The sequence below is a fragment of the Prionailurus bengalensis genome, chromosome B4 (genome assembly GCF_016509475.1).
Source record: "Prionailurus bengalensis isolate Pbe53 chromosome B4, Fcat_Pben_1.1_paternal_pri, whole genome shotgun sequence".
Lineage (NCBI taxonomy): Eukaryota > Metazoa > Chordata > Mammalia > Carnivora > Felidae > Prionailurus > Prionailurus bengalensis.
The window spans coordinates 103,451,095-103,466,658 of NC_057358.1; the positions used below are offsets into that span (position 1 = coordinate 103,451,095).

The following is a 15,564-nucleotide window of genomic DNA, read 5'->3' on the forward strand; positions in this document are numbered from 1 at the left end:
AGACACCTAACCAACTGAGCCACCCAGGTGCTCCTAGAGATTTTTAAAATAAAAATATTCTGAACCAACCATTTAAATAAACAAAATTTTAAAAACTGAATTATAGTTGACATACATAAACCTCCTTCTAACTATCACTATTACCACTATTTTTATTAGCTTCCGTATGTTGAGTTCTTAGTACATGCCAGGCACCGGACTAAGCACTTTGCATACATTTAGTCCTGTTAAGTCATTAGAATATTCCATGACTGTGCTTGTTTTGGACTAGAATTTTCTTTCCTCTCCTATTGTTTAAAAGTTTATGGTAATAAGAATAAAAATATTTAAGGGGTGGGGCGCCTGGGTGGCTCCGTCGGTTAAGCGTCCGACTTCGGCTCAGGTCATGATCTCACGGTCCGTGAGTTCGAGCCCCGTGTCGGGCTCTGTGCTGACAGCTCAGAGCCTGGAGCCTGTTTCGGATTCTGTGTCTCCCTCTCTCTCTGCCCCTCCCCTGTTCATGCTCTGTCTCTCTCTGTCTGTCTCAAAAATAAATAAATGTTAAAAAAAATTTTTTTTAAATATTTAAGGGGTGCCTGGGTGGCTCAGTCAGTTGGGCATCCGACTTGGCTCAGGTCATGATCTCATGATTTGTGAGTTCAAGCCCTGTGTCGGGCTCTGTGCTGACATATTGGAGCCTAGATCCTGCTTTGGATTCTGTGGCTCTCTCTCTCTCTGCCCCTCCCCACCTGCACTCCATCTGTCTCTCCTTCAGATATAAATAAATATTAAAAACTTTTTTAAAAAGGATAAAAATATTTAAGTCTGTATTGTTTCATATCCTCTAGAAGATACAACATCTGTATATCATGATCACTACTTATAGGACCAAGGGATAGGATTTTTTGTCCTCCTTTATTCTGCAAATTAGAAACTGTAAAATGAGCACAAAATTAAGATTATTTAGAGAATTTATTTAACTAAAATGTAAGTTTTTTCTTACATCATTGTGGTAGACTGAATAATGGCCCTCCAAATATGTTCCCAACTTAATCCCAAGAATTTGTGAATATGACCTTACAGAGGGACTTGCAGAGGGACTTGCAGGTGTGATTAAGTTAAGGAACTTGAGATGGGGAAATTATCCTGGATTATCCATATGGGCCCAATGTAATAACAAGGGTCCTGATAAGAAAGTGGCGGTGGGGGGGGGGTGGTCAGAGTCAGAGAAGGTGATTCTGATGACAGAATCAGAGTAGAGGGGGAAAGTGAGAGACATTTGAAGATATTATGCTATGACTTTGAAGATGAAGAAAGGGACCACAAGCCAAGGTATGCAGGTGATTCAAAGAGGCAGAAAAAGCAAGGAAACAGATTCTTCCTGGGAGCCTCTAGAAGGAATGCAGCCCTTCATGGTACCTTGACTTTAAGACTTCTGACTTCCAGGACCACAAGATAATAAATTGGTGACATGTTAAACCACTGAATTTGTAATAACTTGTTACAGCAGCAATATGAAATGAATACAGTCATTGTTAGACAATATCACTAATGAACATTAATTATAGCTAGACAAAATTTCAACCATCTATTTTGGCTATTCTGTGGTCCTTCCAGCTTTGAATAGTTTAGAGATAACTTTAGTTCTTACAAAAAGCTTTTGAAGGTGACTTACAAATGTGTTTACTAATCATATCTTCGCTTTTCACCAATCACTCCTTTACTGCACCCACCAATGGTGGTCCACATGTGGTTCACAGCACTGTGGATTCTGCTTGCAAGAAATACATTCTAGATATTCACTGAGGGAAATGAATCAGCTTCGCTACTTACTTTTTATTTAAAAAAAATTTTTTTTTCAACGTTTATTTATTTTTGGGACAGAGAGAGACAGAGCATGAACGGGGGAGGGGCAGAGAGAGAGGGAGACACAGAATCGGAAACAGGCTCCAGGCTCTGAGCCATCAGCCCAGAGCCTGACGCGGGGCTCGAACTCCCGGACCGCGAGATCGTGACCTGGCTGAAGTCGGACGCTTAACCGACTGTGCCACCCAGGCGCCCCGCTACTTACTTTTTAAAGGCAACAAAATTTCTAACTCCTGAGCAGTCTTTAGTGATGTCACTGATAGTTTTACTTATTCAAACAATTGTGTTGAAGCTGTGAAAACAGTGAAGATGTTTATAGAATGGTGATGAAAAGCCAGAGCTCTGGAATAAGAATTCTCTAGTTTGAATTCTGCCCCTGACACTTACTAGCTTACCTGTCTATACAGGTAGTCTATACCTGTATACCTGTCTATACAGATAGTTTCCGTATCTGTGAAATGATAATGGTATTGTTATGTACTTTACAGAGTTCTTGTGAGGAATAAAGGAAAGTCTTTATGAAATTTTTTTAGCAGTTTCTACTACATGTAAATTCCATACTTGATGGCTTCCATTTCACTAATGGAAAGGATATCTTCATTCCTAACAGGTCCAGAAATGATTACTCCATCAGACTTCACTGTATTTGATATGTTAACACCAACGCCAGGTTTGGAATGTGAGGTATGACTGGGTAATCTATTCCAGCTACTTGTCTTTTCCTGGTAGTTTCTATTCAAGTTTCTGTATCACTATCCAAATGCTATTAAACTTCTTTTGCTATGCTCTCTAATCTATCTTTGTCAAAAGATGCTAAGAAATATGCGTTACATTTTAGGAAATTTGTGTGTGTGTGCCCTCTCTGAGGCATGAACACACTGTATTTTCTTAACTGATTTAGATATGTCTTATTAATTAGTAAGATTCTGGTCACACTAAGAAAAACAAAATTCAAATGAAGTCTTAAGTATTATCCTTTAATAAAGACTTATCTAGCGTGGGCTTCAGGCATTCAAAAATATTTATTAAGCAGTAATTATATGCCAGCCACTGTGGCAGATAACAAAGATACATTGGCAAGCCAAAAAAGATCAGGTCATTGGACTCCAGAGCTTGTAAATTGTCTTGGCCGAGACTTGAGCAGTTAGTTATCTTCTTCAAATGTGCCACCTGTTTGATAAACCAACTGTTTATTCCACCAATATTTATTTAGCGCTGTTTTTGGCCAGGTGCTATTGAAGTACCATAGATAAAACAACGTAAAAGCAAGCAAACATCCATGCGTTTGTGGAGTTTATATTCCACTGGAGGTTCTAAGATAGCCAATAAGCAAAATAAGTTACTACGTTATATAAAATGTTGGAAGAGGCTCTCAGAAAAAAAAAATCTCTTTTCAATGACATGGTTAGAAAATCCTCATTGATAAGGTACTGTAGAGTAAAAGATCTGGAGAAGTTCAGGTACTAAACCATGCCAAGAAACAGGGCAGTGTATGCAGTCTGGAACACCAGGAAACAAAGTTCCAGGATCATGTACAAAGGCCCAGAGGTAAAAATGTACCTGCCATATTAAAATAATAATGAGGCCATTATGTAAGTCAGCACTAAGAAAAGAAATAAATAATATTATGTAAAGTCTTGTAGATGATTATAAAAACTGTGGTTTTTATTTTAAAAGACACAGGAAGACACTGGGTATTTTTGAGCAGAGAAATTACGCGATCTGATTTGTTTTGGGATCATTTTACCTGTTGGGAGTATGGTGCAAAGAGACAACAGAACAGGTTAGGAAGCTACTGCAGGAATTGAAGCAGAGATGACGGTGGCATGGACCATGTGACAGCAGTGGGAATGGTGACAAATAACTGGGTTCAGGATGTGTTTTGAATACAAAGATCACAGAATTTTCTAAAAGATTAGACATGGAGTGTGAGTGAAACAGAGGCATCAAGGATTTTAAGATCTTTGCTTTGAGCAATTAAAGGATAAAGTTGGCGTTAATCAGGATGGGGAAATTGTTGGAAGTGAAGGTCTGGAATGGGTGTAACTAAGAGTTCAGGCTTGCCATGTAAAGACTGAGATTGCTCTTAGACATCAAAAACCTACAGATGTACAGACCTGGTAGACGTAAATAGAGCTTAGAGCAGAGGTCAAGCTGAATTAAATTTTGAAATACTCAGTGATGGGATGAAATCACAAAAGGTGTGTGTGCAGATAGAGAAGAGAGGAAGGAGGAAGAAATGATGGCAAACGACTAAAGGGTATTAACTAGTGAAAGAGGAGAAAATGGAGGAGATCCTAATTGGTCTAGAAGCTAAGGAAAGAAAACAATAAGGAAGATGGAGTAATAAGCTATCCTAAATATGTTAATAGGTCAGTAAGATGAGGTCTAAAAATTGATCATTGGATTTAGCAAAGTAAAGTTCATTGGTGACCTTGTTAAAAATAGTTTCAGTAGAATGGAAGGTTTACATTCTTTCAGGCAATTTAGATGTTGTAGGGGCTTTGGTTTTGTCTAAATATTTTCATTTTCCTGGTGAAGTGGAAATCAGGGTCAATACTGGGAATTGATACAATTGCACACAGAAAATTTTGGAAAGTTGGACTTGATTATTTGCCTCCCCTTGGCTCTTAAATTTAGAAGTGGTCACTTAATAGTCTTACTAGTTAGAAAAGCACTTAACCTCTCTTATCCTTGTTTTTGATCATGTATAATATTGGGATGATAGAAACTGGCTCAAAAATTTAGGGAGAAGCAAATGAAAGAAGCTACTATTAGTGCATGACATATAATAGATGCTAAATAGTTGTTAAGTTTTCTTCCCTATCCATTGAGATGCAGTATAGAGTAGTGGTAAAGATCACAGATGCCAGAGTAACAATCCCTGAACTTAAATTCTGACTATACCACCTACTAGCTATGTGATCTTGGGCAAGTTACTTTGACCTTCACCCTCCTGAGTTCCTCATCTATAAAACAGGAAAAAAATAGTAGTACCTACCTCAGAGGGTTGTTTTGTGGGAATGAAATGGGTTAATTAGAAAAATGTCTTAAACATAATAAGTGATATAAGTGTTTGATCACTGCTATAATTATTACCATAATTTAAATACAATAAAATTCGTAAACTTTAAAAAATCTACCACGGATTTATTTTGTATTTGTTTATCTGGAAGTCGGTAAGCTATATATATATAAAATAATTTATAATGGTTTTGTCCAGGGGCTTTTAGACTGATTTCACATGTGAATTTTTAATGAAATATTTATAGTATTAAGTAGTATTTTTTTTAAATTGACATTAACAGAAGTTATAATGACATACTAGCTTTACAGGACATATGAAACCTTAACCTCTACTGTATAGGTCTGTTTGCAAAAACAATCAAGACAATATAAGACTTCAATTTGCTCAGATGTCTGAGTATATGGGCAATTCTGATATCAAATAAATATTAAGGTAAAGCTTAAATTAAGTCCAAACCTAATATTTTGGAGAGAATACATCAACAGAAATTGTAGTGAAATTCTAATTGTTCATCTTTCAAAAGCTTTCATATTTAGAAAATGTACACTATGGGCAGGGTGAAAGGGGAATTTAAAAGTTATTTGAAAACATTAGTTGAAAATAGAAAAAAGAAAACTAATTTTCTTTTTTGTTAACAGCCTCAACAATTTGATCCTGTTTATAATTGTAGCCAATATATATGCCTTAATATGGAATGGCAGTTATACAACTGGTCTCTTAATTGCCCGAAGGACTTGGAAATGCCTGACTGTGGTTTCCGGGGAAGGCCCGTTCAAGTGAACAGCGATATCTGCTGCCCTGAGTGGGAATGTCCTTGTAAGTTTGCATTTATTTATTTATTTTTAAATTTTAAATTTACTTATTTATTTTGAGAGAGAGTAAGAGAGAGCATGCAAGGGAGGGGCAGAGAGAGAGGGAGAGGCAGAATCCCAAGCAGGCTCCACACTGTCAGCGTGAAGCCTGATGTGGGATTTGAACCTGGGAACCATGAGAGCATGACCTGAGCTGAAACAAGAGTCAGACACTTAACCGACTGAGCCACCCAGGTGCCCTGTAAGTTTGCATTTCTTACATGACAGTCAATTTCCAGTCAGGAGAAGATTGTTATTTTTTTTGAACTGATCACCTCACTCATCAAGCCAAAGTGATTGCTGAACTTTGTCCATTTCATTTACAATTTTGTTTCCCAATGTGTAACTTTTAGAGTTGCTTTTTGTCAAACATAATAATGCTAATTTAAAAGTTTTCTTTTTTCTTTTTTTTTTAAAGAGTGGTCATGACTACAAATACAAATAATTAGTTAACAGACCAAACCCACTCTCTACCATTTTTCTTAGGTCGGTGTTCCATGTTGTCAGAACTGAGTATTATTACATTTGATGGAAACAATGCAGCCTTATATAGTATGGCTTCTTACATCTTGTTAAGAATTCCTGGAGAGATTATTGTTGTTCACATTGAAAAGTGTTCTGTGAATCAGGTAGGTCATAATCCATTCTTGTGTCATTTCTTCATAAACCCATAGCTAATGTACACAGCAATATTAGATATTCCTAAAGTGAGAAGGGGCTCAATAACTCACTGAGATACATCTTTTAGCACTTAAAACAAAAAAGAAAATGTTACATGTGACTATATTTAGAGGCACGTAAAATTAATTCACATAATGTTTTTAAAAGTCAAGTAATAGATTTTTAAGTGTTTTTTTACTTTTTTTTTTCAGAATGGAAATTCATTTAAAAAGCTAGTGAGTATTTGCAAAGTGTTTCATAAACTCCTTCTCTTTATTGCCAACATTATGTTTAACTCCATAAACTTTTAATATTTTTTTTTCAAATTAAGGCATCCTCTGGAAGAACGTATGGACTTTGTTTTAAGAAGTTAAATTTGACCACATCAATACATAAAATACTTGTTAATCGGGCAACAAGAAAGGTAAGAACACAAAGTTGAAAGATATCCTCACGTTAGAGAAAATGAAGAAATTATATTAAACATGATTCCTTCCCAAACCAGGGGAAATTAAACATTTCAGCAGAGTTTCGTTGCTATTGTGTTTAATCATTCTTTTCATGGAAAGTAAAAAAAAAATGTGTTTCTTAGTATTGTATTTCTCCTTCCAAGATGTGCCAACTGTTGCAAATATGTCTCCCCTTGTGAAGTTAACTGTAATGGCTGTGTAAAATCCATGAAAGCCCTCTTGGAAATGTGAGGGCCCAAGTTTCTTAGTGTCAGTTAACATTAGTGTTTTCCATTAGATAAAGTGGAACTGATGTGAAAAAGAGAGATCACAGGGTTGAAAAAAGGAGTAGCTAAGAACACCAGAATGAAGACCACTGAGAGAAAAATAGTTTTGAAGTGCTGATGATGTTCATTTTTCAATGAATATGTGATAGCTAAAGTAAAAAAAAAAATGAAGAAATATTTGGCTATTGAACCAAACTGAAGAAGGGGGAGGTATTGGGAAATTGGGAAAAAAACCCTTTGATTTTACAGGAAAAACCTTTATCCCAAGGAATATATATTTACTGGAGAGGGATGAGCTATAAGCTGGATACTTTACTGATATGTTTCTTTCAAATATGTAAGAAAATATTGTGTAAGATTTTGCTAAAGTGGCTGAGATATTATATACCTTCTAGAAAGAATTTGTTTTTTGGTTTTTTTAACCACAGGCCAAACATTCTCGACTAGAAAAAATATTAAAATGAAACTAAAATATAGTACGGTGTTAGAAACTTTAATTTTAGGTAAAGCAAAATATATGAATGGGGTAATTTTTTGGATGATAGCATTTGTATATACTTTTGATTTGATCAGGTTGATATATTAACAGGAAGTGGATGAGAAATAAATTTAAACTCAAATCTGGTCAGTGCTATTATTATGAGCATTTGGGCCAAAGGGCTTATTTTTTACCTCGCTGGTCATGTATTCAGTTAAAAGCTAATTATTTAAGAATTATTTAGTGAGAGTTTATGTGATAAGACAACACAGGTCCTGGTATTAAGTAATTTGTAGCTGTATGTGAGGTGCCTAAATGTAACTGTCTGCCAATTATAAACCAACAGGAGGTATATAGAGTATGACTAATATATTGCCAAAACAGATCTCTTAATGCAGTTTACAGAAAGGTCAAATAGGTATTTTTGGAGGAGGTGACACCTGAGAGAAGTCTTAAACCAAGAGCAGAAATTAACCAGGCAGGAGTAAGGACATTTCAGCCTGCAGGTGGCAGTATGAGGAAGATATAAAAATAAGAAACTGGTTGGTGGGGAGACATGACTGACAAATTTATTTCTGGTTCCATGTCTTTGCCATCATTTATAACAGTGGATTTCTAAATATAATCCTCAGATTGCCTACATTTGTATTACCAAGAGTACACGTTACAAATACAGAGTCTAGAATCCCATCCAAACCTAGGAAATAGAATTGCTGGGAATCTTAATCTTTACCAAGCGTGACAGATGATTGTTAGGAACGTTATAGTTAAACACTGATTTAGAAGAGCAAAGAAAGGACCCAGATTAAAGAAAACATCCTGAAAATAACTTCAGCATCATAAGTTCATTTTAGCAGATAATGGTGTAATCAACATATACTGAGGGAAACAGACAGAAAAGCATACTTAACATAGAAGAAAGTTAGTTTTGAAGAATATAGGGGGCAGAAGGGTTAGAACAAATACTGAATATAGCAGGATACAACAAAGGAATAATAAATGAGCTTAGAAGTTATTTGAAGCTGTGGCATCAGCAGGGAGATAAATTTTTAAAAACTTAGGAAATAGTTTATATTCAACAAGAAGAAATGGAGTCATCTGATTCTCCTACTTGTAATGGGTGTATATGTAAACATAAACAGTTTTCTAACAGATGTAAAATTTCTTATTTTAGGTAGAAGTGGATTCTATTGTAGTACCTCTGCCCTTTTCAAATCAAGAACTGTCCATAGAAGATTCTGGTACCATGTATGTGATTACGACTCCAGCTGGACTAATCGTAAAGTGGGCTCACCTTACAGGGATCATAGACATTCATTTTGGCTTTCGATTTAATTTGTCATCTTATACAGAAGGACTCTGTGGTAAGCATTGCTTTTCAAATCTCAATGTCTTCTAATTGTTTTCCTGTCCACATTTACCATTTTGGCCCCTGATGCCCCACTTTTTATATTCGAGGTGTGGTGTTAACTTTCAGTGGCTCACGTGAATACTAAAGAAAGCAGTAGCTTTAAAAAAAAATGGGCTAAGAAGCAAGAAATAACAGTTCAGTTTGCATATTTTTTGGAAATGTATGTTTACTACTACTGTAATACTGTTTGTATTCCTACTAGTTCATCTTTATTAATCATTAATAAGGTGCCAAGCGTTATTTTGTATACTTGAACTTATTCAATTCTAACAATAGCCCACATAAGTTAGTACTAGTGTTAATTTACAAGTGAAAACAGGAAGTTATAGAAAGGTTAAAGGCTTAAAAATATTGTTTATTCCTTATTATGTTAAAATTTGAAATAGGGGAAAACTTAGTTGCTTAAGCCACCTTGAACGTTACATACAGGGAACACAATGCTCTCAATATTTGTCACAGTTTTGTTATAAAGTGTAATGCCTAGATGTATCTTTACACCTAGGCTAATACCACACCATGTTACGTAGACACATAAAGAGTTATAAGCCAAAGGAAATAAATTACAAATACCTCTAAGTACATAACAAAATTAAAAAGTATAATACTGGTTTTGATGTTTGATGGAGGCTATTTTCTTTGTAGCTCTATGCTCTTTTTTTTTTAAAGTTTATTTATTTATTTTGAGAGAGAGAGAGAGAGTGAGACAGAGAGAGCATGAGCAGGGGATGGGCAGAGAGAGATGGGGAGAGAGAGAATCCCAAGCTCCACACTCACAGTGGCTCAAACTCATGAACCGTGAGATCATGACCTGAGCTGAAATCAAGAGTCAGATGCTTAACTGACTAAGTCACTGGGCACCCCTATAGCTCCATGCTCTTAAGTGAATATCAGTTTCATCATCTTTAAACTGGGAATAACAATATTCTACCTTCAAGATTGTTGTTAGGGTTGAATGTGAAAGTTAATGTCAAACACTTGACACATTGCTTAATACATACAATCAATAGATATTAGTTTAGTACAAATATATTTATTTTAATATCACTAAATATTAATTGAGTAAAAGTTTATGGATCACCTCCTGAGTGTCTAACACAGTGCTAGGTGCTGACAACCCAAAAACAAATAAGACTAAGTCCTTTCCCTCAACAAATTACATAAAAGACTCTAATTTCTTCCTTAAAACATTTAGGGCAACGTTTGGCTGAAAAGGTTTACATATTTCCTTGCCTATTTATAGTATGCTAAGCATAGCACAAAAGATTATTTGAGTATGTATAGTATTGATTATACATAAAAAATCAATTATTATTGATTAATACTCAGAGACTTTGGGAATGCATATATCTCTGATGATTTATCACTTCTATGTGCTATGATTTCTGTTTTATTTTGTGTTTGCTTTCCCCCTCATTGTCGGCTCATGCTTTTACAGGCACACTCTGCTAACTGGATTCTCAAGTAATTACTGTAAAGAAAAAAGGCTAGGGTCACCTTTTTGCTAGCCAAGATTCACCCCCTAAACTTTGTAACTTCCATAGTAGGAGAAGAGTGGCTTCATGTCTACTAGCTTGGGTGCTGGCTGAAAAAATTGTAGTGAACAAGAGTGTGAGCTAACTTGAGTACGGACCCTAGAATGGGAGGTCTGTATGAATACCTCGTTCTATACAGCACTGTGAAGTTTCCAGGGGTGGTGCCTGGCATTGCAGTAAAAAATATTTTTATTAGCAATTACTTTTTCCCAGGAAAGTTTAGACTTAAAAAATAGTAGCTGCTTTACAGTATAGTTCACTTTACTTGTGATTTGTTTTTTTATTTGTTTGTTTTTGCATTGCATTCATTTCCTTGTGTATTTACAAGGATGAGGCAATATGGTAGCAGCAACTCTTATGATCTTGATATATCTACCTGAGGATTAAGATTTGATACTTGAAAAAAATGTTTAAGTTATATCTTTTATAGTTGGAGCCTTGGGGATTAAGAAAGATTAGATCTTTTCAGATCACTTATGATCGGGGTTCTGGGCCATTTCTCTGTATTTCCCTTGGCTCTGTACTACACTGGATAAAGAGCAAGCTCCATCCTCAGTCTGGCCTTCCTTAGGAAACTAGAGGCCATAGCAGGTCAAAGCCTTATAACCATCAATAGGCCACGCCATCCCAAGGAAGGGAGATTGTCTATGCCTTAGAATTCCCAGGTCAAATCCTGTTTGGCTGTGGCTGTCCAAGTGCTGAATGTATCCATGTGTCTAGGTGACTGCCTGACCTGATTGGCTTATTACTTGCAATAGTGTTAATGAGAGGGAGTAAGAATTACCTTTATGCCAATCATAGCTCTCTCCTGTAGTGGTGATGGGGCAGGGATACTTCCTGAAAGGTAAAATTTAATGTTTACAGGAAGGGTTTTCCTGGGAGAATGGTTATCTGGGAGGCAAACACCCACTATTCTAAGGAATATCTTGGCAAGCTTAAGAGCTAGTTCTTAAATTAGGAAGTAGTGGTAATAGTAGTGGAAGAGTGTGGGAGCAGAGTCAATCTCCTCTTTCTTCATTTTCTGTCATTTTTTTCACATGTCTTGACTTCCAGGATTGTGGTTTCTTTCTTATCTGGTTAAGACAACTCTATACTATTTTATCAAAGAACCAGATACATAATTTAAAAATCCATCAACATTAAAGTTAAAGGATATACATTTGGCACCTTGTTCAGTAAATAATTTATTCATTTTGAATCAATTATTAAGATGATTTATTTCTGCTGCCTACATTTGGTTGAAGTGGAAAAAATTTTCCTTTAAAATGTCATGTATCTTTCTAGGAATTTGCAATGATGATCCAGATGACGATCTAAGAATGCAAAATGGCACAATTATTACAAACATGGAAGACATAGAATTATTTATCGAGAGCTGGGAAATTGAGAAATCATTTGAAGTAACAACAAGAAGACCCGTTAGGAATTGTACTGAGCATGATTGCAGTCGCTGCATTGAGTTATTGAACAGAAGGGTTTTCATTCCATGCCATAATAAAGTAAGTTAAGGGCAACCATAGATAAGAACTATCATGTTAGACATACTGAGAATAACGCCAATAAATTCCTGTTCTTGCCATGATGTTCTTCTAGTGAGAAGAGTTTAGCCCCAAACCTTCTGTCAGTATGCTTTGGAATTCAGAATCATTTACTTTTATAGACTTAAATAGATAAGAAGAATAATTATCTTTCATTCTCCTGTTTTTTTAGAATTCTATCGACAGATTCCAAGAAAAATGAAATTATGTCCTACAAATCAATGCCTCTAGGAGAAAGAAATAAATGTCACTTGATAACCCAATAGAGAAACCAAGACAGCGAGGATATTATCAATTCTCTATGATCCTAGCCTCTTAGGTGTATACATTTAATAGAACCTGCCATATATTCAATTTAATTATTCGTTGTCTCTAACTTTCTGACTTTATGTGACTAGTAGATATTTTAAATAATCTGTATCATTAAAAAAAGATCCATTGTTAGGGACAAATACAGCACTTCGTAAATCATTTAATGAAAAGTTTGTGAGCATCCAGCACCCTCAAGGCTTTCTGCTGAACTCCTGTGATCCAAAGATGAGTAAGACTGTCCCTTGTCCTCAGGAGGTCTGGTGGGAAAACAAGCTTGTAAACAGGTATCTGACAATAGACATTCTGGAGGGACATAGGAGCCCAGGTTTGGAGGAGACTGCTCGTAGTTTTAGATGTTTGATTTACTTAGAAGGATAAATTTGCCAGGAGAGAAGAGGTAGAAAGGGACACCTAGGCAGATATGTATAACAGTATGTATAACAGCAAGTTTTGTGTAAAAGGCCATGTTAGGAAGACATTGAAATAGTTGAGTGTAAGACATATGGAGGGAAAGAGCTTGGGAAAGAAGATGAGGGAACTGTCAAGGCAGGAAGGAATTCACTGTGTGGCACCTTCTATGCCAGACTATGGAGTGTAGACTCCATAGTCCTCAGCCTGCCCCATGAGTTCCCTCAGAGAAAGGCAAAGGATGTGAAGTCATGGGTTTTGCTTTTTTTTTTTTTAAGTTTATTTATTTCTTTTTGAGAGAGAAAGAGGGAGAGAGAGAGAGAGAGAGAGAGGACTGGAGGGTCAGAGAGAGAGGAGGCTCTGTCAGTGCAGAGCTGGACGTGGGGGGTCAAACTCAGGAACCATGAGATCGTGACCTGAGCCGAAAACCAAGAAACAGTGCTTAACCCACTAAGCCACCCAGGAGTCCCATGGATGAAGATAGGTTTTAATTATTTACATTTTTTTTGAAAAGCAGACATATAAAAATGAAAAAAATAACAAACACGTTAAAACTCACTTCAATGTCATTTTAAAGCATAATGATTTTCAAAAAAATTGCATTTTTGATGGAGAACTTAGAAGGCTGATTAAATCAGGAACTTTCCAGCTTAACTATTAAAGGCTTAGTGAGGCAACACAGGGTGCCATTTAGTCTATCATAGCCAGATCACAGGAACAGATCTCTTCCCAGTGAATCGGATGGCAAAAGAAAGGAATGCTGGTAATTTGGTTTTCCCACTTGTAAGCTTCATCTTCATTTGAAAATCTCCACAAAGCAGGCAGATGATCTGCCTGGATTCTATCATTCTTCTACCTAAAACCCTTCAGCGTCTCTCACTCATATGTAAAGTACATGCCAAGCAACCTTCCTATCAAGACTTATGGGTCCTCTACACTCTGGCCCACCTATTTCTCTAGCTTCCTCTTGTGCTACACTCTCCTGTCTCCTTTCAACTCTTTGAACATTCCAAGATTTTTCCTGCCAGTGGGCTTTTAAGCTTCTAGTTTTTCTAGCTGGAACACTTGCGTCCTCTGATTCATTTTAGCATGGTGACGCCTCGAATCTATTCAAAGACCTTTTGTGGCTAAGAGATCCACAGGCAGAGAATAGGTCTGTGTTATTGACCTTTATACTCATGCATAGCACCATACCTGATATATAGTTAGGTGTTCAGTAAATTATGAAAACATGCATAAGTGAGTATATATGAATGGGAGATACAAGAGAATCAGCTTTTGTGGGTTAAGCAGAAATATATATATATTTTTTTACTTTGGATGAATTATGTCATATGGAATTTCAAAGCAAAAATACCCAGAAAAAGCTTAGAAACATAATTCTGGAGCTCATAGGAGGTAAATTGAGGCCAGAGATCAGGTCTGGGGAGTCATTTGCACATGGATTTTTTTTTAAATTTTTTTAACGTTTATTTATTTTTGAGACAGAGAGAGACAGAGCATGAATGGGGGAGGGGCAGAGAGAGAGGGAGACACAGAATGGGAAGTAGGCTCCAGGCTCTGAGCCATCAGCCCAGAGCCTGACGCGGGGCTCGAACTCACGGACCGCGAGATCGTGACCTGAGCTGATGTCGGGTGCTTAACCGACTGAGCCACCCAGGCACCCCTGGATTTTTAAATATAACAATAAGTAGTGTGCAATGTGCCAGTGTCTGCTCTGTATATTTACCATATGTTAGCTCACAGCTAGGAAAAGATTTAAATGCCCACAATTGGTGGTATGAGTCCAGAAAGAACATTTGTAGCTAGCGGACATGTCCGTTGAGGATGGAATCTAGAGAAACACTCAGAATATAAGGCAGCAGAGGAGCCGACAATAAACAGATAAATAGGCAATAGAACGAAGTACACTCCAAGTCCAAGGAGAGGGTTTTAAGAAGGAAACTAGCAGTGTTCCCTGGATTTGGCAGTGGGGATACTCTTGACCACAGCAAGTATTCCATACAAATTAAAGTGGTTGGAAACCACGGAGATTCCGCAAAGAAGACTAAAAGAATGTAGAATCTTGGTTTTTTATAGATATGGACCTTGAAGAAGAAATGATGAGATAGGAAGAATATTTAGTATTTTTATCCAGCACTTTGAGCTGTATCAGAATTTAGGATGTGTGTGCGGATGTTTAGTATGTTTGCTGAATGAAAGAGCAGAGAGAAAAATTGGAATAAATGGTGTTACAAGTTAAGTTATTTAGATTTCAGGCATTTCTAGATCAAAATGAAACCATCTATAGAAACAAATATGTCTCTAAATTGAGGCAAGTCAAACCATATAAATTATTCAATGTTCAATATTGCTACCTTTTTTGAGAAGCATTTAAAACCTCATTTGATAGTAAGGCCATGTATCATTATGGAATGCTTTAGGAGCTTCCGGTTTTATCTGTCATGGATTCAAGTCCTATGTAATATATGGAAAGGACAATTGTAACCCAAAGTATAATATCAGAAATAGATTGTGCTAGGTACACATGCTTTGTTTCTCTTTTATCTTTATAAGATAGATTTATGTAGATTAGTGCAGGCAATATTTATCTTATCCAGAATGTGTTTAAAAAATATTATACCATCAGAGGTGACGTATGGTATTATGAAATTTGGAATCTGAGGTCGAGGAAGAGCCATAGTAAATACTAACTTGCCACCCTTTTATTCTCTGAATAGCTTTAGTGTAACTTAGGCCCTTCAGAGAAATAAAACAACAGAACT

General features: G+C 36.3%; 1 protein-coding gene across 1 annotated transcript in view; it reads left to right on the forward strand.

Moving 5' to 3' along the window:
• Positions 1–15,564, forward strand: part of OTOGL (otogelin like) — a 136,585-nt gene that overhangs the window by 95,549 nt on the left and 25,472 nt on the right. The window contains exons 34-40 of the mRNA XM_043564287.1: positions 2,456–2,529; positions 5,512–5,689; positions 6,211–6,353; positions 6,597–6,620; positions 6,716–6,808; positions 8,773–8,962; positions 11,826–12,040. Coding sequence (XP_043420222.1) covers positions 2,456–2,529; positions 5,512–5,689; positions 6,211–6,353; positions 6,597–6,620; positions 6,716–6,808; positions 8,773–8,962; positions 11,826–12,040 — 917 coding nt within the window. The remainder of the gene's footprint in view (positions 1–2,455; positions 2,530–5,511; positions 5,690–6,210; positions 6,354–6,596; positions 6,621–6,715; positions 6,809–8,772; positions 8,963–11,825; positions 12,041–15,564) is intronic.